We start from the raw sequence: 22,971 nt of genomic DNA, 5'->3' as shown, positions 1-22,971 counted from the left end.
TTGTATATTTGAAAATACAAAGATTTAAGAAATTGTTCCTCCATATCTAGAGAGAATATAAATTGGCTAATTGATTTTAGTTACTCATTTAGAAGACTCATTTTAATATTTAATAGTGACTTTTTTGCATTCTATCACTCAATCAATTTACTTCCTCGATTTTTTAAATGTATGTTTCGAAGGTATTTTTTCAATGTTTTATTTTTATGGTATTTTTTTAATGTTTTTAATTTTTTGTACATAATGTATTATTTGTAATTTTATCTGAAACATGCACTCACATGCTAATAAATTAAATTAGCAATAATTTCTAAACTATTGAAAAAAAAACTAAAATTTTTCAAATAACTCTAATTTATTATCAAACTTGAAATATACTGTACACATTTCTGATATTCGTATCACTGGCCACATCTACATTGTTGTACATGTTGCCAGTTTTAATTCAGGTCTGAAAGAATATTATAATGAAACAAAAAATATGAAACTCAGGTATGAAAAGGTTAAAAATATGATATTATAGGTAGGTGTACTTTATCGCTTGTCTGGATTCTCCAAACACTTCCAATATAAAAAATATTATATTATGGGTAGGTAAACTTTATCGCTTGTCTGGATTCTCCAAATACTTCCAATATAAAAATATTATATTATGGGTAGATGTACTTTATCGCTTGTCTGGATTCTCCAAATACTTCGAATATAAAAATGAAGCTTAAATTCAAAACAAAAATTCTAGAGTTTATTTAATCAGATTACGGACATAAGTACCACCGAAAATAGTATTTTATATTACTTGTATTGTCGATGTTTTTTGCATTTCTGGTAGGTACCCTTCCTAGTAGTTGATTTATGCTTCCTAGCTAGTTATAAAGGCAGCCATCAGCCCATAAATATACCACTCTCCATCAGCCCCACTCCATTCTTTTTGAAATCATATGTTTTCTGTTTTGATGAAACTAGTGACTGGAAAGTAATATTTCTTTCCGTAAAAAGTTAATTCATTTTGTATACGGTAGTAATTTCGAGCTAACAAATTTAATACCTTCTTATAAGGTGGCGTACTATTTATACACCGCCCCCCGTCCCCGTGCATCCCGCCGATGTACCGCGGTCGCCAGATGGTTTTCAAATCCGCGTTTGACGTCTCTCCAACTCGGCCAACATTGTGTGAAATTCTTATATAACTGGAAAATTAAATGCTTCACCAACTCGTGAATGTAAATGCGTCGCTAAACGTCCATATAGCGTAGAATATTTGGATCGGCTCGTGTCAGAAAAGCCGTGCGGTAACTCATTTGAACAGTGACGTTTCATCATCGCTTTATGTTTAGCTAAACGCGCGCGGCGCCCGCACCGGGGTGCAAAGTACAGCTTCCGCGATAAGTCATGGCCTTATATCTCCCGGCCGCTCTATCGATTGTAAGTTGTAATATCTCTCTCGCACCGCGACTGCACTCTGTCTCTGTGTCTGTAGGCGTGTAGTTGTGTAGTTTGTGTGTAGTACCGCGGTGGTAGCAGTCCAGTCAGAGCTCCCAGTTTGGCCGCGAGAATGTCCGCACCCGGAAAACTCTTGAAGGCCCTGATCCTCGGCGCGCCCGCCTCCGGGAAGGGCACCATCTCCGCCCGCATCGTCAAGAAATACAACTTCCAGCACATCTCCAGCGGGGACAAACTGCGCTGGCACATCGAGAACAAGACCCCGCTCGGTTTGGAGGTGAAACACTTCTTGGACGAAGGAAAACTCGTGCCCGATGAGGTCATCATCAAGTTCATGATGGCGGAGATCGAAAAGGTGCAGGGCAAATGGCTGCTGGATGGCTTCCCGCGCACCGCTTCGCAAGCCGAGCAGTTATGGCGGGTCCAGCCGGTGGACTTTGCTATCAACCTGAATGTGCCTTTCCAAGTGATAATCGAGCGAGTTAAAAGCAGATGGGTGCACCTGGCCTCGGGCCGAGTGTACAACACTAACTTCAACGCTCCCAAAGTGGCGGGAAGAGACGACGTCACCGGAGAGGAACTGACCCAGAGACCTGACGACACACCCGAGGCGGTGCAGAAAAGACTGAATATTTACAAGGAAATGACCGATCCCGTCATTAGCTTTTACAAATCCAAGAAAATCCTCCACGAATTCAAGGGATACACCACTGACGAGATCTGGCCGGAAGTTGTCAAGTTTTTAGACACTAAAGTCCATCAGTAAAGTAGCTAATTAATTAGGAATTATAGTTCTTCAGTTAAGCGATGACACAATACAATTTGCGCAAACTATATTTTTACATTCGCTTTATGTATTATATTGTTATGAATCCATTGAGATGATTCAAATAAAATATTTACAATTTGTTTCAAGAGGCACAAAAGTATACAACTTTTTATTTAATTATTATACTATAGTAATTAAAGTGAAGCGTGTTCAAGCAAAGATACGTCTTTTTATTACAAAATTCACAGTGGAATGAAAAGCAATCACATTGTCTTCATTGATGTTTACTTTAGTAAGCACATGTTGATTAGACTATACTAATATAATAATCTGTTACCAGTTGTTAGCTATCAAATTTAACTCTACCCATTGATTTACTTACATATATTATTTTGAACCTCAAATTGAAAAATCAGCACAAAAATACTAGTCAGTGGGAAGTGGTTGATTATTTGACTGTACAAACTGAAAACTAGGCTCATTTTCAGTAGCATTTTAGAAAATCAAATTGTCTGTACATATTTTATATGAACCTCTGTCCAATGAAGGGGTAGCAATTTCTGTTAACACCTAATTGTTCAAGACTTACACAATAATACTACAGCCAACTCATGACAGAAATTAAATGTATTTTTGTCGTTAAATTCATACTATTAAATTTCCAAACAATAATGGCGGCATTTTGTTCTACCAGAAATCTTGTACACATTACTAATTCAATGACGCTTTTAAACATAATATTGTGTAGAAAGCAAATACAGATAAGAATTACACCAATGTGTGTTGACCTTCACAATACGGTATATAGTCAAATTCGAAAGTAAATAAAGAAGGTTACAAATTTTTTATTCAACCGGTTGTTGCTATGCGAAGTTTAAAACATTAATATTATAAGACCTTATCTTGCCATTTTAATAATTATTTTACAGCACAGTACTGTAATGATAATGCAATTAGGTGCGTTGCATCCACAAATCTTCATCTTATGAACAATCTAGGAATTCGAGGAAATTTTGTTTTGATATTTTATTGATATAGCAATGACCCATACAACAAATCTAATACATTTTCATACTTTCTATATGTGTTAGCACCAAAGAAATTTAAATGTGCAACTTTGCTAATTCAACATAATCTTAAAATACGCTATTTTACCAAGAGACTTGCTAATTGGTTTTCTTATATTAAAAATAAATAAATTCTATTATTATTTATTTATACTATTATTTATGTATGGAAAATAAAGATGTTTACATCATGTTAAAAAGAACATTTTTTCATATAACGTAGAGCAAATGAGCCTTGTAGTACATTATAAGCTAGACATATGGTGGTTTGTTCTCCGGGGAACTGCAAATTGTTTTGCTGGCTTCTAGACCTCTCTTAAGTACAGAACACATTCAATATTGAATTTCTAGTGTTCATAATACCAACAGTTGATTGGTTTGTGTTATCAGTTATTGATGAGATTTATGACATAATTATCAAGATAAAGAGTTGGTTGGTTATTACTACTTACGCCACATACTTGAGGATTATAGTCCACTCACGGCATTATCAAACAATAATAACTTTACATAACAATACACAAATTCTTATCCCGTTACGTCCCAATGTTATTTTAAAATATCACAAGTTACCAACTTTATGATAAATAATAATGTTGGCAAAGAGACTGACTTGGCTCGTCGTCTCACGGGTCAGTAAGCAACTGTCATTAACTGAGTGCTGTAAAATCCTACGCAGAAAATTAAATTCGCTGTAGTAAGCTGTAGGTAAAGCACAGTTCAGTGTGAAACTTTTCTGCACAGGGTTTTACACCGTTTGGTTTTTGTTGATTGCTTAGTTTTTATTATTTGCTTACCATAGGACGACAGTCTTACATAACTTTTAGTGGATGAAACTTTTGGTGCAAACTTAATTTGGCTTCCAAAGATGAAAATTATTCTTCAATGTGTCAGTGTTAAAAGGGTTAAAGTGAGAAATACTTCAATTTTAAGTACAATTAATATTTCATCAGAATCATTGAAAATTTATGATTAGTATCTTTTTTGATTAAAATTTCCCAAAACTGATAAGAGATTTTGCATTATTAATTATAAATGTGTCTAATTGTGAGAAATCTGATTACAATTTCTGTTATCTCTAGCAGCTGAAAAGAACATGACAAACAAATTCACAAAATAATCTTGTAGCCACATTGTGGATTTATACCCCTTCAATCATAACACAAACATATTTATGTATTTACGTACATATGTTTATTTACACAGTCAGGCACACTGTATGATAAATGTAACCAAAAGTTTACACAGTCAGCCACAATGTATGATAAATGTAACTTACAGTTTACACAGTCAGCCACACTGTATGATAAATATAACCAACAGTTTACACAGTCAGCCACAATGTATGATAAATGTAACTAACAGTTTACACAGTTAGCCACACTTTATGATAAATGTAACCAAAAGTTTACGCAGTCAGCCACAATGTATGATAAATGTAACCAAAAGTTTACACAGTCAGCCACAATGTATGATAAATGTAACTTACAGTTTACACAGTCAGGCACACTGTATGATAAATATAACCAACAGTTTACACAGTCAGCCACAATGTATGATAAATGTAACTTACAGTTTACACAGTCAGGCACACTGTATGATAAATATAACCAACAGTTTACACAGTCAGCCACAATGTATGATAGATGTAACTTACAGTTTACACAGTCAGGCACACTGTATGATAAATGTAACCAACAGTTTACACAGTCAGCCACACTGTATGATAAATGTAACCAACAGTTTACACAGTCAGCCACAATGTATGATAAATGTAACTAACAGTTTACACAGTCAGCTACAATGTATGACAAATGTAACCAACAGTTTACACGGTCAGCCACAGCGTATGATCGATATTTGAGAGACGGAACGAACTATAAAATTGATTATATTCAATCATTATTTCTATTCTATCTAATCTATCTTTCTAATCTATTTGTATTTATGCCCTTTTTTGGTTATTTATGTTGGCACTACCAATATTGTCTTAGGAACAGGATAAAATTATGCAAAGAGCAAACTTTTGGTAAAAACTGTTATAAAGTTATTTTTTGCACACTGCCAAATCAACCCTATTTTAAAATATACCTAAATATTGTAATGTTTAAATTTTACCATTAGAAAGTAGTTTAGTAGTAGTTTATTACTGAATTAAGCAATTTTTTTAATGTTATACTGGTTTACATTTTCCTTATACGTCTTACATACCTCTTGCACACCGAACTAATTCTAGTCGGGTAAAAGTACAAAAATCAAAAAAATGTAGCTATAATCTATAATAAGTAAACTTAATATGTCTTATTTTGGTCCCCAGCTTTGTTTTTTATTTTCAAACTGGAGACAAATAATGTGATCACATTGTCTGGTTCCAGTGCTAAGTTTTATTGGATTATTTTTAATCCAAATTTGCTGGCAGTCTTTATACAAGAATGTATTATTATTTTGTAAACAACCCAATGTGCGATATTTAACTTTATCTTAAAGTGAATGAATTGCATTTCCTGCCATAATAAATTACCAAGTGATTCTCTTTGTGGAATAAGGGCCTCGAGACGAATTGATTCGCTAACGATTCCTTTGTAGTCTAGCCTATTTTAGGACTGAAAACATGGGAAACTTTAGTCTGTCAATTCGTATAATGTAGTTTGAGTTCGTTCACTCTGGTTCTCAAATCATGAGTCACATAATGTATTAGCAATCGTACTTACAATATTTTATAAATTAAAAACTATGTGCATAATATGTTTGTATGGAATGCATGTTTATGAAAAAGCATGCAGATAAATGTTAAATTAATTTAACTGACTGTAGGTATGTATAATAGTATTAATCTTTAAAAATAAAACAGTTACTTATTTTGTTTAAAACCACATTTTTTTTCAAAAGCATAAATTAGTATTAATTTGCACCCTGATGATAAACGAAACCGGTTGGTCAATAAATTAATAAAAAATCGTGGTTTTAAACAAAATAACTGTTTTATTTTTATTAAATATGTCAAACTACAAAGTGATTGCTTTCTACAATAATATTGTTCTGGTTTCATAAATATGCACTTAATTTCTTTAGCACACAATAATACAGTAAAACATGAATTGATTTAAATTAGACAGGGCTTATGATTTAAGATTTTCACGGCCAAAAGTATTTTGGTTATTTGTTTTTGGGGTGTTATGCCGTGTTGCCCTAACTCCTTCTTTAGCCAATGTTTCGGACAGCATTGCAGTGTCCATCATCAGGGCATATGTATTAAGTCTGTCTGCCCTGATGATGGACACTGCAATGCTGTCCGAAACGTTGGCTAAAGAAGGAGTTAGCGCAACACGGCATAACACCCCAAAAACAAATAGCAAAAATAGACAGGGCTTTTAAATTAAATGCTTAATGGTATTAATGACTTCAATCTGAGAATGTAGTGCTCTCATTAATGTTTACTTCAACATTATGAAAAAGAAAAGAGGCCACTATAGGCTCGGAGCTCTGCCAGTGTATCAAAAGTTCTTCTTTCGTATGGAGGGGTCAAAAAATCAAGTCAACAAATGAAAAACTTCAATTTAAAATTCTATAAGTGGTGTATTTAGATAATTATACAGTATATTAAATCACCAGTTCAAGTCATCATTACCAGATGCATATTAGGCGTATTTTCTAGCATTTTTGTTTCTTCATATGAAAAGTAAAAGTACCTCAAAAATATAGATAGACTTTACTATAATATAGACCGTACAAAACAATAGGTAAACTAGAAAAATATGAATAGACCTTTATTAAATATATGTATGTAGAAATTGGACAAAAATGCAATACATATATACCTCGTTAAAAATTATATAGGTATGTAGTATTAATTAGTACAAATTGGGTAAAAAATAGCTAGAACTCGTGAAACAATTGATAGGTTGGAAATATCGCTATATGTGATTGAAAATATATAGTTTAAAAAAAAAAAATAATAATATTTGGTTCCATGATAACTCAACACAGTGACAATTCAACACACTTTCAAAAAGTGATATAAAGTCATTAGAAACGATGAAAGAATTATTTTTTTAACCTAACCTAACCTAACCTACTTAACCCAGTTAATAAAGTTTTTGTTTCATCACTTTCCATGACTTTATATAACTTTTTAAAGTTGTGATGAATTATCATTGTGCTGATTTAACCGGTCACCATAATATTTATATTATATGTAACAATGTTGAAATAGCGAAAAAATAGCTTGAGTTTTTTTTTAATCAAAATATAGAAATTGGGAAAAGATAGCTTGAGACCATATAAAAAAGAAAATGTTATGTTTGTAGAATTTGAATAAAAATAGCTGGACCTTAGGAAAAAATGAATAGACAAAACTTGTGCAATATAATATGTTATTTACGCTTACGATTTATAACAATTTTTTTAAAGTTTTTAAGTTACAAAAAAAATTAATGTTACTTTTGAAGATAATATCTATACATTTGTTATGTCGAAACGTTTATAGTATGAAATTCTCTCGATAGAAAAAAATCGCAAAGTAAGCTCCAAAAATTATAAAAACACATTTTGTTTCTGTTATTTATTTTAATATGGTATAGGCATGAAAAAATTCACAGTGTATCTTTAAATGCGACTGAAGCATTTGTCGAGAGATTTTTGCTATATTTCAAACGAGTCGTGTTTTATAAAATATTTTCATCATTTTCGCTTAATTATTATCGTTTTTTAGTATTAGCGCACTGCCTCTAACATTCATATTAACATATCTCCATTTCAAACCATCTTTGAACGCTTACTACGAGGCCTTAGAGACAATATATTATATGTTTTTTATGTTAACCGATTTGGTATTCGGTGACGATTATGTGTATTCTATAATATAAATCTGTCGTTAGTTTCAACACAAAAAACTTGATTATTTTCAATAGGTTTATATGGAATATTTCGTTTCCACAAAGTAATGTTGGGAATGGCAAAATGGCCAGGGTACTTGGTTTAGTTGTCTGCGACATTATTGTCCTAATGAAGGGCACTGCACTGTACTGTACTGTACAGCTGTGCGAAACGTGGGCTCAAGAGAGAAGAAAGTGTAACATTAAAAAACAATCAAGACTATTGTAAATTAAGCGATGAATATTTGTTAAGTGTTATTTTGTAGGTACTACTCGTACATACTAATTTAATTACTTAATTTTAACTTAATCAATTAAAGTTCCTTTAGAAAGACTTCTTACAAAACTTTATATTATTTGCAGCAAGCAATTGGTGACAAATTATGTACCTACCCTTATTAAATAATCTACAGGTCGATTAACAATGCGCAAATGTGCAGTACAATATAATTAGTTTATTATGCATATTTTAAAGATCAAAAACATTTTTGGAAAATGTGTGTTTTATTTTTCATGAATTTGTCAGTTACTATTTATTTGTAATTATAGCGACTCACTAATAATAATATCCACTGCAGATTGCTACTTGCTCGCTAAAAGAGAAATCTGTTTCACCGACCGTAACCTAACGGCTGATTGGCGAACTGCTCATGCGATACCTACCCATGCGATTGGATTGGACAATACAACCAAACAAAATAATTGAAAACTTCATTCCCAGCCTGCGTCACAGAGGGGTAAGGCTCTCGACTAAGAGTCTGCAGATCACGGGTTCAGATCCCGGCGTGCGCAAGTTAATTTTATTTAATTAATTTGTGTTGTTCCACAATAATTATTAATTAGTTGAAAATAATAATATACTTAGTATATTTGCAACATGTTCCAGAGTGGAAGATACTCAGTATAGCCCTGGTAAAAAATCACCATTCAGATTTTGAATGTAGCTTAAAATGGTTGTAACCGTGTTTGGGGACTAGATCTGAACAGCCAGGTACTTACCCACTTTACTCTTCTAGGAAAACATTTTTTTGTATGGGAAAATAAACATAAGAATTTCGAAAAAAGTGATTATTTTTTAAAAACTTTTTATCTTGTAGAATAGCCTCCCTAGTTAGCGCACTTTACCCCCGGACACCTGTATATTTTGAAGTCGTTAAAAGCGTTTTAAAAATAACAACTATTTGTGGAGATACGTTTTCAATTGCGCCAAAAAGCCAAAGGTCCAAAAGTAGAGACGCAGCGCCAGCTCTGATGTTACGCAATGTTGTAGTGTGTTGTTGTTGTTGATAGATTGATTGTAAGAACCTTGGTACTTGGTACTCGATGTAAATGCTGCTGCAGATCTGTGGATATATATGTGGCAGTGAATTGATTGCCAACTATTCCAGCCCCAATCGTACGTATCGACATTGATTGCTACAGATGCGGTCACAGGACGGACAGTACCAACACAGCTTCGGAATGCTAAACACCCATTTAAATATCAACTCAAACATAGATTTTATTTATCTTCACCGTAAAACATGACTGTGAATCAGCAAAAATCGCGAACGTTGCGCATTGCTTGAAATGGCTTTGGACGTGTTTAGTGACCAGATTTTAATAAAATAGATTCCACTGATTCGGGCAGTTCGGAGTGTTGTGCATTATTTATATAAAAAAGACATAGGTACCTTCAGACCGAATTCAAAATGAGAAATATGGAAATGAGAAACAAGAAATGAAACATTATTTATTATTACTTCTCGTAAATATTGGACTTGGTACAATGGCTACATAACAGAATAGATAATACACACTAGAGCTGACTACCATGTAGATTTAAATTAAAACTAATGTCGCCACTGACTCTCTTACACTGCTTGGCATCGTATATCGCCATACTGTTCCTCTTGCACCGATTGGCATCGTATATTGCCATTCTGTTTCTCTTACACTGATTGCCATCGTATATTTTATGATAGAAATGAATTGATGATGAAACACAGTTCTGTACTTGAAATTTCTAGATCGGTCTTTTTGATCACGAAACAGGTCCACCCACCCCACCCCACCACATCACATTAATTTCTTTTGGCTACATTTTATAGGTCACCAATAATATACACATTACTGGGAAACAGTCATCAATAACAAATTAAGAGCACTTCTTTGAAAATTCGATAAAAGCTTTTGCAAATTAATTCAGTTTCAAGGAATTAATATCTGTAAACATACGTCATTATAATTATAGGTAGTAAGCTATACCAGTGGTTCCTTCAGTGTCTGATTTAATGTCTTCTGTAATAAATTAATATCTGTAAACATACGTAATTATAATCGTAAGTACTAAGCAATACCAGTGGTTCCTTCATGGTTTGATTTAATGCCTTATGTAATAAATTAATAACTGTAATAACTCCATTGCTTGTAGTGAGGAACCACTAGTATAGCTTACTACCTTACATTTTACTACCAAATATTACTTACCACTAGCATATTACCTACGATTATAATGACGTATGTATACAGATTTTAATTTATTACAGAAGGCCTTAAATTATTACGTTACTCATGTGGGTAGTAAGCTATACTAATAGTTCCTTCAATGCTTGCAGTAAGAAACATGCTTCATGGTTTGATTGGCATTTTGTAATAAATTACATATTATATTGTGAGCTCCTGTTTATATGCTAATTTTTAACGTAATGTTGATAAAGAATCGACTATATTTCAGGAACGCGTCGCTGAAAGCTGCAAATCGCGAGCTTTTTACGCGATTTTAGTAAATCTAACAACTAATTAACCATAGTGCTGTTTCTCACACACGATCTTTATAAATTCCTTCAGGAAAAAAATGCTACCATTGCGAATTGAAACGTTACGTGAAATAGCTTTAGCCGGGTACTTCCTCACCATCTTCCTCACTTCTCCACTACCTTCAGCCTCGTAACATACTCCACATGGGGATGCCATGCCTCACTGGCTCCAAACAATTGAGAGCAGTTGACACTCTTGTGCGGTAACCTCAACTGATAGTACAACATGTTTTCACTACGAAAAAAAATTATTATTTCGTAGTGAACATTTTCTGGCGAGGTCGATTTAAAACCGCTGTCAAAATATCGAAAAAATAAAATAGGATATATTGCCTGATCACCATTGGGAACTGGGTAAACTTCCATTACCGGGTTTGGCTTTAATTCATTTACGAAAACATAATCGAAATTATATTATCTGTATCTGCATCTTGTAAATACAATATTTTGGCATGGACTTTGGTTTAGCAAAAAGATAAATCTTATTATAAATGAGATACAATATACAATACGCATTAATATATTTATGTTTTTGGGATGGTAGGCTTAGGAGATGCATTATTTGAACCCAAAATTATAGGAAATCTTTGTTACATTTCAGCACTGGACTCATTTTGGTACAATTATTAGAGTGGTAGGTACTCTCAATCATTTAACCCTGCCGAAAGATCACAATTCAATACACCGCTACACATCTCTACACCATGGTTTGTGACCAGATCGGAATAGCAAGGTACTACCCAACCTTCCTCTGCCCCATCTTATTCCCTTATCCACTCCATTCTGTGGTTCCTATATCCCAACTGGGCAACAGTAGGGAAATGGCCTAGTCCGGTGGTCGTAATAACCAATCTGTAAATAATTAGATTCTGAATAAAGAAACTAAATATACCTAGGTATATCTTTTAATAATTCTATTAAAGTTGTGGCGACTTTTTATTGATCCGATTTATTTAAGCTGGCGAAGAAAATAAAATGCATTAGTATTCTGTTATTTTGATACCGCCGCACGGATATTAAAATGTTTCACGATACTTATAATAACACATTACAAACGCATTACGGGCATATAAACGCACATAATATTTGTCGGGGTTTATGAACCGCGCGGATGTCATTTACCCTGCACTGAGAAACCAATGTGAAAACCTTGATGTTATAATTCGGGGGTAAACTTCGGTTTATGGGCGAAATTCCTAAAAAATAAAACTAGTTATTTTTATACTAACTTTGGGCCGGGGAATCCGAATCTGGAAGAATTAGGTTGCGGCAAGCAATATTAACTGAATTACACGACTTTAAAATTTCGACGCACAAACAATTTAACTGGCCATTTTGAACGCTTTCTGACAATAAAACTAGTTATCTTTATACATCTTTATACTAACTTTGGGCCGGGGAATTCGGCATAATAAATTAAATATTTCGCACTCCTGCAACATGGCGCACACTAAATGCTTCATTTACATTCATACACACCATTTTGTTATTCTGAATCTTGATATGACTCGACTCAAGCATTTGATTCACTCGATCGTATCATATTTTCCTCAGGCGTTCCTGAATTCTTCTACCGTTCAATTTCGCGTCATAATAATAAAATTTGTAACATGGTCATTCGTCTTTTTACCATACACACGCCTCACGGATCTCATGTATGCAAGAAATCTAATTCACAAAAAAACATATTATGGAATTGAACAATGAATGTAATATTACAAAAAATGCAATATTAAATTACGTACCTCCTGCTGACACCGCTTTGATAAACACCGAAACTTTTCTTGTAAAATTAACTCACTTAATTTTTGGCAGCACAGTATGTAATATTTTATTTATTTACCTATATAAATTTTAAAAAGCACATATCGATGATCTTTCCATCTGCGAGTCACGTAATAATTTTACAACCTCATCGGATAATATAATATTGTCCGGGAGAATTATTCTATTTCTGTTTTTGTAGAATTTCAGATACACCAAGATACACTATGCAGCAAAAGAAAACTGTATATTATTATTATTTCACTATCACAACAAGATTTCAAATAAATATGATTTATTTTAAACATCACAGAAAAATAATCATCATCTGGTTTTAAGCTAGGAGGGTACCTTAATAACTTTGGGTAGATACCTACTATTTAATAAAGATCGGTTCTTTTGAACACTTTCCACGGAAATTTCACTACTGACGATTCCAATAAAAAGTACAAATTTAATTTTAATATCGTTATATCTGTGTGTCAAAAATATTGGTTAGTTTATTTTTGTTTTCGCACGGTGCCCGCCCGCCGTCCTTGTCTGTCGCGAGATAAATAATTGGCGACAGAGAAAGATGGAAGAGGCTGGGATGTAGCCTGTAGCCGGTCGGTGGTTAGATAATTTTAGACCGGCAAACAGTTCGAGACTTGCCGCTCTGCCCTCGGAAGCTATAATTATCCTGTGCAACGATCACACCGTATCAAACGTATCAAAAACCGAGCACTTTTGACACGAAACGCTAACAAAATGTGCAAAATGCCCGCCTAATTTTCCGAATCACACCACAGACAAAACAAAACAATGCCGCGTTTGCAAATTACGAATTACCAGGAAGCTGTACTATTTTTGAAATAAATGCATAACAGTGATGTTATATGTTTATCATAACAGAGTAAAAACAATTTGCATAATAATATTTATGTCTGGGTAGGTACCTAATTATTATCTGATATCGGGGTTAGTTAGGATTTCGAAGTTTATTATTATTTGTTTAATATTTCGGCACGACGTTTTCCCGCTCGAGGTGGGGCGCGGGCGGACGCGTGTGGCAGGCGGTTTCCGAGCGTCGACTGAAGTGACTGAAGGCTTCGGCGTCGCCGTCGGGACGCTGCCGCCCGTATTCCTCCGCCCACGAGTATTCACGTTACCCACGCGAAATTTGTTGCAAATGTATTCGGGATGCTTTATTGCGAAGGCAAGTACATACAATTAATTTGCATAACGGAATTATTCGATTGTGAGTTTTCCCTGTTTTTGGGATTTACAATGAAATACGCACGGAATTTTCAGACTTCCTACGCACTTCAAATTTAGTTCATAATATATTTTCTTCTTTAATAATTCGATTCGTGACGTCATTTTAATTTACTTAAAATAAATCACTTTGTATAAACCACTATTTAATCAAATTAAGAATAACAATAAACTGATAAATTTGTATGTATTTAAAGTGATATTTAAAACTAAATGGTCCACGATGGAAAAGTTATTTCGAGCAGAAAACGTCGTAGCGAATTTCATGACGCCAGATAATTAGGGCTTCATAATATATTATGAGTTGTGCATAGGCTATACAGGTTCCAACCCATCTATATATTTTTTGGTGACCGGATAAATCATCACATTGATAATTCATCACATCTTTAAAAAGTTATATAAAGTCATGGAAAGTGATGAAACAAAAACTTTATTAACTGGATTAAGTAGGTTAGGTTTTTTTTTTTTTTTTTTTTTTTTACTTTATTTATTTTCATTTCTTTACACATATTATACATATTAATAGATAGTATAAAATAACATAATATATAATACCAAATAGTTTACAAAAGAAATGAAAACCCACTAAGGCACTGACTGCCTGAGTGTGGGTAATATAAAACGATTACTATATTTCAAGTACCTAAAGTATAATATACATTAGTAGAAAAAGTTTTTTTTTGTTTATAGTTATTATAAAAAGTAAAGAGAAAAACATTATGTACAATAGTTTATAAAGTTTTAGCAAGTGAGTTGTAGAAAGGATAAATAAATTTATAGTAAAAGCGTTTCAATATCTGCTAGATTAGGTTAAAAAAAATTCATCGTTTCTAATGACTTTATATCACTTTTTAAAAGTCTGTAGAATTGTCACTGTGTTGAGTTATCATGGAACCATATTTTTTAATAGTATTGGCGATAAGGTTTAATTTCCCGCTTGTTTTATTTGATTTCTGCATAAAAACGCAAGGAAAATATACTAAAAAAATATAACCACATTCTATAAAACTAAATTTCCCACATTATACAAATCAAGCATATCCGAAAAGGGGTTCGTAAGTAGGAGATTTAGCACTTCAAAGTATTTTATAGACCGGATACCGATGAATATGATACATTGGCCAAGATTAGTGTTCTACTTGATGAATTTGAATGACTTCGCATTAAGTATTGTATAATATTCAGATTAATTCTGTCCATAGTAGAACTTCGCGTAGCAGGTAGGTAGTTATTACCGTCCGTAGTAATCTGTGTATATATAATCTAACGTAGTAAAACAGCTCAAAATGAGGATGACCCACTTCAAAATTTCATTTACAAAATGTACGGTTTTTTATGTGTGAATACAGAGGATGTACGGGAACAGTGGGACTATGTGGGGCTGGAGGGAGTGGGAAGGGAAGGAGACGGAGAAGAGGATGGTTGGGAAGTACCTAGCTATTCAGAGTTGGTCCCAAACTCATTTCAAGCAACATTTAGATTTTGAATAGTTTAGTCTTTCACTGAAAGTATCTGTGCGTATAGAACAACAATTAATGGAGAGCTCTGGCGTAATGAAACTTGAACCAATTTTTCTGCAAGTCAACGCAGCTCCAAAAATAATTTCCTACGTTTGGTGTTTTTTTTCTTTATTCTTATACTTTTTTGTACTTTTAACTCATTCTTATACTTTCAATTAATTCTTATACTTTTAATTCATTTTTATACTTTTAATTAATTCTTATACTTTTAATTAACTCTTACACTTTTAATTAATTCTGATACCTGTAATTAATTCTTATACTTTTAAGTAATCCTTACACTTTTAATAAATTCTTATACTTTTAATTAATACTTATACTTTTAATTAATTCTTATACTTTTAATTAATTCTTTTTTAATTAATTTTTATACTCTTTTCTTATAAGTTTTTGTAAAAAGTTTTAAATTAAATAAAAAATGAGAACATGGAATAACACAAATAACCAAAAAGTATTGTACCAAATTACAGATGACTTAAATAGCTAGCTACAGTCTGTTGTCAGAATAAGCAGTTATTTTTAAATGGTTCAAAGTGTGACCACGTCATATTCTCAAGAAATGAATGACATAAAATTGCACGTTAATATCTGTTAAATGAAAATAAAATTTTAACCAATATGCACTATCTTTGTACGCACCTCGATTGTAAGTAACAATATAAATGTCATATTAAGAAATCACAAACAACGCAGCTAAACTGTTTTGTTTTTATAATTAGAAATACAAAATAATTCATAAGCTTTGTCAATATCTAACAAATACATATACTTTGCACAGAACAGTGAGAATTCATAGAGCTGGTTTGAACTAGTTTGGAGCACCCACCCGCAGTCCCCTCGTACCCTGAAGTAGCCCTACGATACAGTGCACCACTACACGTGCAAGAATCTCTTTATTCTGATGTATCTGTTCGTGCATAGATAGAAAAATACGCATGCCGGCTGAATAAACTCAAAATCAAATACTAACACGATTATAATATCTATGTACCATTTTGGAATGTTAGAGAAAATAGAAGTGTATCTTTTCCAACATTATTTAAAATAAAATGTGAAATGGTAAATGGCTGACGCGTTGTTAGTTGTGAGTTGTTACGTATACGTTCGACGCGTTTCGCCGTGACGTCAGGCGTCGCGGCGCTGCCCGTTTTATCGACCCGTCGCCGGCGTCTGTGATGACGTCATTGGTAAACCTTCCCCTCGCCCCCACCTACCGCACCCCTCGCCCGTCTCACCCCTCACCACGCCCCTCTCCCTCGCAATCGGATTTACAATTCTGTAATTTATTTTATAAGATATTGAAAGAAGGATTGATAAGGAAACTACATTATAATAGACGACTTAACGCAGACTTAACTTAACACGATGGAGCTCTGATACCAACTAAGCAGGAAGAATGAACGTAGACAGAATTCTGTACAAATCAAATCCCTGCAGTGAGTAAACCCAAAAATTCTAAGCGTAATGGTTAAGTTTAAGAAAGGGATGCGTAGCGTAGATGGTTTGGACAAGTAGAGCTGCTGAACGAAGTGTATGTCCACTTCGTGAATGGTGTAGAAGAAATCGGGGACCGTCGTGGAAGACATGGCACGATCGAGTGAAGGAAATACTCGACCCGGTCTATGTCAAGAATAAAATAACAAAAGTGTATGTATGAATGTGAATAAAGCAAGAAGTGTGTGCCAAGACAGAGGAAACAGTCTGATAGTTGGGCGGGTATATTTATTTAATACGATTAACTGTCATAAGTCAGCGGGACTATGTCATAGAGTAAATAAGAACACAAGACATGCGATGTGGGCGTGTTTCGTGATTTGAATTTCAGCTACGGAAAAACATTTCATCAACATGATTAAATTTTCATTTCGATCCAAAGCATTGGCATAATACGATGTCAGGCAGTGTAAGAGAGACAGAACGCGTGCTAAATGGGATAGAACTAAAATGTACTTCTATTTTTTATTTATTTTGGGAAAATCAACAGATTATTTACATATATAAGAATAAACTAAATAATAAAGATAAAATCCAATAACATATTTTCACTTAAAATTATAATAATAATAAAAAATAAAATATTTAAAAAAAACGAAGCGTTCTGTACCCGTGGCCTGAGAAATTTACAAAAAATACAATATTGTAAATTATAAATAAAAAATAATAGAATATGTAAGAACACAAATATATAAAAATTTAAAGTTAACTGATATACTAAAAACCAGCTAAAATTCAAAACATAATGTATTTTAAAATTTCAACACAGCAGCAATCAATAAAAGCACTACACAATAGCAATAATAACAATATAATAAATGTATACCTACAACTAAATTGAACACATGAGTATAAATTGGAAGGCAAGTAACTGGCAAGGATTCAAAGCAACAACATGATAACTTCCAGTAGAATATTCAAAATTATTTAATGTTAGTTATTACATATCTTTTAAAGGTTCTCAAATTACATGTGAATATGTCCATATCTTAAAATTCTTATTAAATATACTACAGGCTCTGAATATAAACGCATTTTGCTACTAAGCCATTGACGGCCTCCGCGATCGAGGGGTAAGGCTCTCGACTAGCAAGCCGGAGGTCGGGGGTTCAAATTTTATTTGATTAATTTGTGTTATTTCAAAATTGACTCATTTGCAATAGTATACAGCATATTTGCTGCACGTTTGAGAGCCTATTGGGGATGCCATAGTCTCCATCGATTTCCATTCAAATCTGCACGGAAGACATTTCTAGTGTGTATTTTCGGATACATTCAATTCAGAGTCGTGGGCAGATAAATCTCCCATACTTTTACATTCGTGCCTATTTATAAATTTAAATGCTTAATTAAATGTAACCTTTTTTGTGACGCACGCGAATTGTGAAAGACACTGAAGATTGTGTGGCGGTTAGGTGACATGTTCCCATCACCTCACCCCCCCACGGAGGATATAATATATATAAACTGTATTCTTCTTTATCAGACCAGTCAATAAATGCACCTACTACCGCTCGGTCATGTAATTCATTTCTATCCCATTATGTTGACACCACACATACTTAGTCCAGTAAGTATACACCCGTATACCTAAAATTGGATAACATTAATATGCCCAAATACACTTAAAATCGCCCAGTAGAATACCACCAATCGGAAACGAAACGTAGTTTGAAATGACTTGCCATTTTGTCTGAATAGTAGTAGGTACTTTCCAACCTCCCTCTCCCTTCCCAACTCCATTCAACCACAGACTGTAATACTCAATTTGCAGTGAGCTCTGGCGTCATTATATTCAAATTGCTTTATTTGTCTGGAATTTCTAGCTATCTTTTACTTTGAATTTCGCAGAAGAGCCAATGGAACTATGTCATCTCCAATTATTGGCATTTATGTTGTGCGGTAAAGAAAAAGAAAGAAAACAAATAAAACAAAGCAACCTAACCTAACCTATAAGCTTAACTCTTTAGTGTTGATTGTTACAAATGTCTTTAACTATCCCGCAGCCAAGTGGGGGAGTAGGTAGTACCCAAAATTACTATCCTCCTTATTTAGCTTAAATACTTGACATATCATTTAAGTATTTTACGTATTTCAGCGCAAATACATAAGTTATCATTAATAATTGACTGAATAATTGGGATTTCTATAGTTTAAAAGGCCCATAAGACAAAAAAATGCATGGGGTCGTCGGAAGACCCACTTGGTTACAGACGTTTTGTTTGGCATCTTGGCCTGTCAAGAGTTAATGTTCCAAAGGGCCAGAGTAGAAGATCAGAGTTGTGTATGGTTTTATCCTCAAGGAAGAAAGGGGTGATGGATTTTATTTGTCTAGTTGTTTTGGTAGAATAGACTGAATGCTGTAAAAACGAGATTCCCGAGGCGTATGTATGTAAAACCATGTACGATTGTGTGAGAAATGTGGGGATCACAAGGGACGTCAAGCATCAGAATAATAGAAGAGTTGTATGATACGATGTATGAATGTGAATGAGGCAAGGAGTGTGTGGTGTGACCGAGTTGTTTTGTCTGCCTACCCCTGCGGAGAAACGGCGTGATGATTAGTTAGCATACATATTGCACGACACATAACGATCTCAGCGATGTAAATAACGCCCGAGGAAAACTGGCGCAAACGTCTACGCCTGTCTCAATCTCATCCCGCAATTCACATAGCTTACTTGCTTAACCTTTAAACTATAACAGTGTTACCAATTAAAAACACAGTTACATTTTAGCTAAAACTCGACTTGGTACTAATACAAAATGTCTTTAACTGTGTCCCAAAAGAGCTGTCAGTTGCATCTTGCATTTCTGCAGACTCTTTATTCCCGAAATAAAAGGATTTGTTTTCTAAATTTCTTACTTTCTACGTAATTTTTCGACGCTTGGAGTAAAATTACGTTGTGTTTTTTTTTTCAACCTTTTTCGCGTTTGAGGTTAGAATCTTCCAATTTATAAAATTGTAGTATATTTCAAAAACAAAAATCTAAAACGTAATTTAATCTAGTTTTTGCAAAAAGAAAATTTGTTTTTGAAATTTTCAAAAAGAAGAAATATGTAGTAAATTAAAAATAGATTTAAATTATTCTGAAATTTGATGGTAAATTTTATATGATAAACAACCCTCTTTGGCTGTTTAAATAATGTTAAAATTTCCATGGAATATTTTGTTTCTATTAGTAAGGTTTTCACATACACGGTTGTTTATCAATAATTAAAATTATTACATAAGATTTTCACCAGTTCAGTTTTTTTAAATTTTTGCAACATATAGATACAAAATGTATTTAATTGTAATATTTACAATTGATTTTCTCCATTGTTTCGAATAATCACAGGTCGTCTTTGCAAAGTGTTATATTAAGAGGAAGCTACAAGCCAAAAATGTGTATATTTTTGGTATACCTTATATTTTAGGTAATAGGCATTAAAATCGCTTGACTAACGGAGTCCAGAAACGTTCGATTTCAAGCACAAAACTGGTTTTTATTTATTTTGTATGTAATTTTATAAGAAAGCAAAAAAGTTCATTAAGTGAAACTGTCATAGATAATCTTATCTATAATACTGTATTTTTTAAAAGTTGTTTCCTTTACGCGTTCATACATTTCTATTGAAAAAATATTTTTTTTAGTAGTTTAAATTTATATTTTTTATTGAGTAATTTATTATTTTATTTGTATTTTACTCAAAGAAAACGATAGAAAAACCTTCAATTTATTCAAAGCATATTTTTTGGTATTCATAATGTACATCAATTCGTTATAAAGATTAATCAAAATAGTGATTTAGCACTAAGCTTCACCTTAATTAATTGTAAATTCAGACAAATTTCATTGTTTGAACAATCCAATTTTTTTTTAAATTTACCCTACACAGATGGCACCAAGAAAAATAATTTCCCTTAATGTCATCTTTAGGGATGCTGCGTGGAGAGTCTTTTTAAGGAAAGAAGGGAGAGGAAGTTCTGGGAAGGAAAGAAGCATGAATTACGCAATTATAAAAAAAACATGGTCCACGGTTCTTGCCGAACCTTAAATCATATGAATCCTAATTCTCCATGTATAAGAGAAGGCAAATATTCCAAAATCATTCCAGAGACAAACATCTACCAGCGACGATGGATATCCTAAATATCGTCGACGTTCGCCAGATGAAAGTGGTCAATCTGCCACTCTGTGAAACCATGAAATTGACAACCGATGGGTCGTTCTCTATAACTCACTACCTATACAAATTTTAGACGCCCACATCAACGTTGAGTTGTGCAGTTCAGTGAAATCAATCCAATACGTTACTAAATACATAAGTAAAGGTACCTACTAAGCTAAATTCAGCATACAATCAACAAATGAAGTTGAGAAAATCAATCGACTCGTTAGATCACGTAGCGCCGTCTTGTTGAAAGTAAACGTTTTCCAGATCAATACCATCCAATTCCGGCCATAAAAATCATTAACCATCTCTCGATAGCGCAATCCATTCACCGTAACTGTTGCTCCAGCCTCATTTTAGAAAAAGTAAGGTCCGATGACTCCGCCGGACCATAAACCGCACCAAACCCATAAACCGCACCAAATCAGATGCGACAATTTTGCTTGTTGACGAAGCCACCGAGGTGGAAATGGGCCTCATCATTCAAGATGATTTGCATTTGATTCACTCAAGTGAATTTTAATAATTTCAATGCGTTGTTGAAGCGTGTATCGTTCCATTTTTATTAATGGCGTAGTTTCTACTTGTCAAATGTCAAAAAATGACAGCTTCAAAAGTAATATTTACCAAAGTAGCGGGCTATTCAAAATAACACCTCTTATTGGAAAACCCTGTACGTGGAATCAGACTGCCAAAATATTCCAACAGATAAAGCAAAGTAGTACAGTTGACGGCTTTTCCAGAGTTAAAAAACTCATACTCTTAGGAGGGTCTATGTGGTTTATCCCAACAACAGCAAATGTTTTTACTTGAGAATGTTACTTCGTGTTGTAAAAGGCCCAATATCTTTTGCACACATCAAAACTGTACAAGGAGTTACTTATAATACCCATCAAGCAGCAGTCCTGGATTTGTCAATAGGCCTTATAGGCCGCGGCCTAGGGGCGGCAGAGTCCAGGGGGCGGCACTCGCTCGCTTTGGTAAGCCGTGTATGCGATTATCAAAAATATCAATACCTATCAAAAACTGTCTGCGACGAGTTCATTTGCTTAATGGCTGAGAAAGTACTGAAATGCATTAGTGATGAGATAAAAGAAGCTAAATACTTTTCTTTAATTGTAGACTACACCGGATGTAGCACACGTAGATCAACTGACACTTGTGATTAGATATGTTTTAAATAATGGAGAGTCATGTGAGAGATTTCTTAAATTCTTACCTTCTGTAGGACACAAGGCTCAAGATATGTTTGATGCCATTACTTTAGAGCTAGAAAAGTTGAACATAAATCTAGAAAACTGCCGGGGTCAGTCAAATGATAATGCCTCGAATATGTCAGGAATTTATAATGGTTTACAAGCCAAAATTCAAGAACAAGCACCACTTGCCATGTTTGTCCCTTGTGCAGCTCATTCATTAAATTTGGTGAGAACCTCGGCCGCTGAGTCTTGTACGCCTGTCACTTCTTAGTGTTGCTGGAAGAGGTATATACTTTCTTCGTGAAGTCAACCGATCGTTGGAAAAAATTGGCTAATGAAATAGGAAAACGAAAGACGCTGAAGAGAGTAAACCTCACACGTTGGTCAGCAAGAGCAGATGCCTGTCAAATTGTAAGAGATTCCTTGGATGAAGTACTTACGGTTTTAAAAATGATTGAAAATGACGCTACACAGAAACCCATCCCACGAATTGAAGCAAAGGGAATTCGCATTAAATTGAAAAAACTAGAAACGGCATTTATGATCGTATTTTGGAATGCTATTTTGGACAGATTAAATAAAGTGAGTGCTCAGATTCAGAACTCATCTGTTGATGTACTAACGGTATATG

At 33.8% G+C, this 22,971-nt stretch overlaps 2 protein-coding genes across 2 annotated transcripts in view; one reads left to right on the top strand and one right to left on the bottom strand.

Annotated features, from left to right (window-relative positions):
* The window catches only part of LOC149410921 (uncharacterized), a 53,468-nt gene extending 40,694 nt beyond the window's left edge, over positions 1–12,774 (bottom strand). Inside the window, exon 1 of the mRNA XM_089647457.1 lies at positions 12,694–12,774. The gene's annotated coding sequence lies outside the window, so the exon portion shown is untranslated. The remainder of the gene's footprint in view (positions 1–12,693) is intronic.
* Ak3 (Adenylate kinase 3) lies at positions 1,105–6,033 on the top strand. The gene has a single exon (XM_089647550.1). The coding sequence runs from the start codon at positions 1,553–1,555 to the stop codon at positions 2,204–2,206; it is 654 nt and encodes a 217-aa protein (XP_089503676.1). The 5' UTR covers positions 1,105–1,552; the 3' UTR covers positions 2,207–6,033.
* Positions 12,775–22,971: the final 10,197 nt, after the last annotated feature.

This window comes from Hesperophylax consimilis, chromosome 26 (genome assembly GCF_061612785.1).
Source record: "Hesperophylax consimilis isolate HC1 chromosome 26, BYU_Hcon_1.0, whole genome shotgun sequence".
Taxonomy (NCBI): Eukaryota; Metazoa; Arthropoda; class Insecta; order Trichoptera; family Limnephilidae; genus Hesperophylax; species Hesperophylax consimilis.
This window is presented reverse-complemented; position numbering and strand designations above follow the sequence as displayed.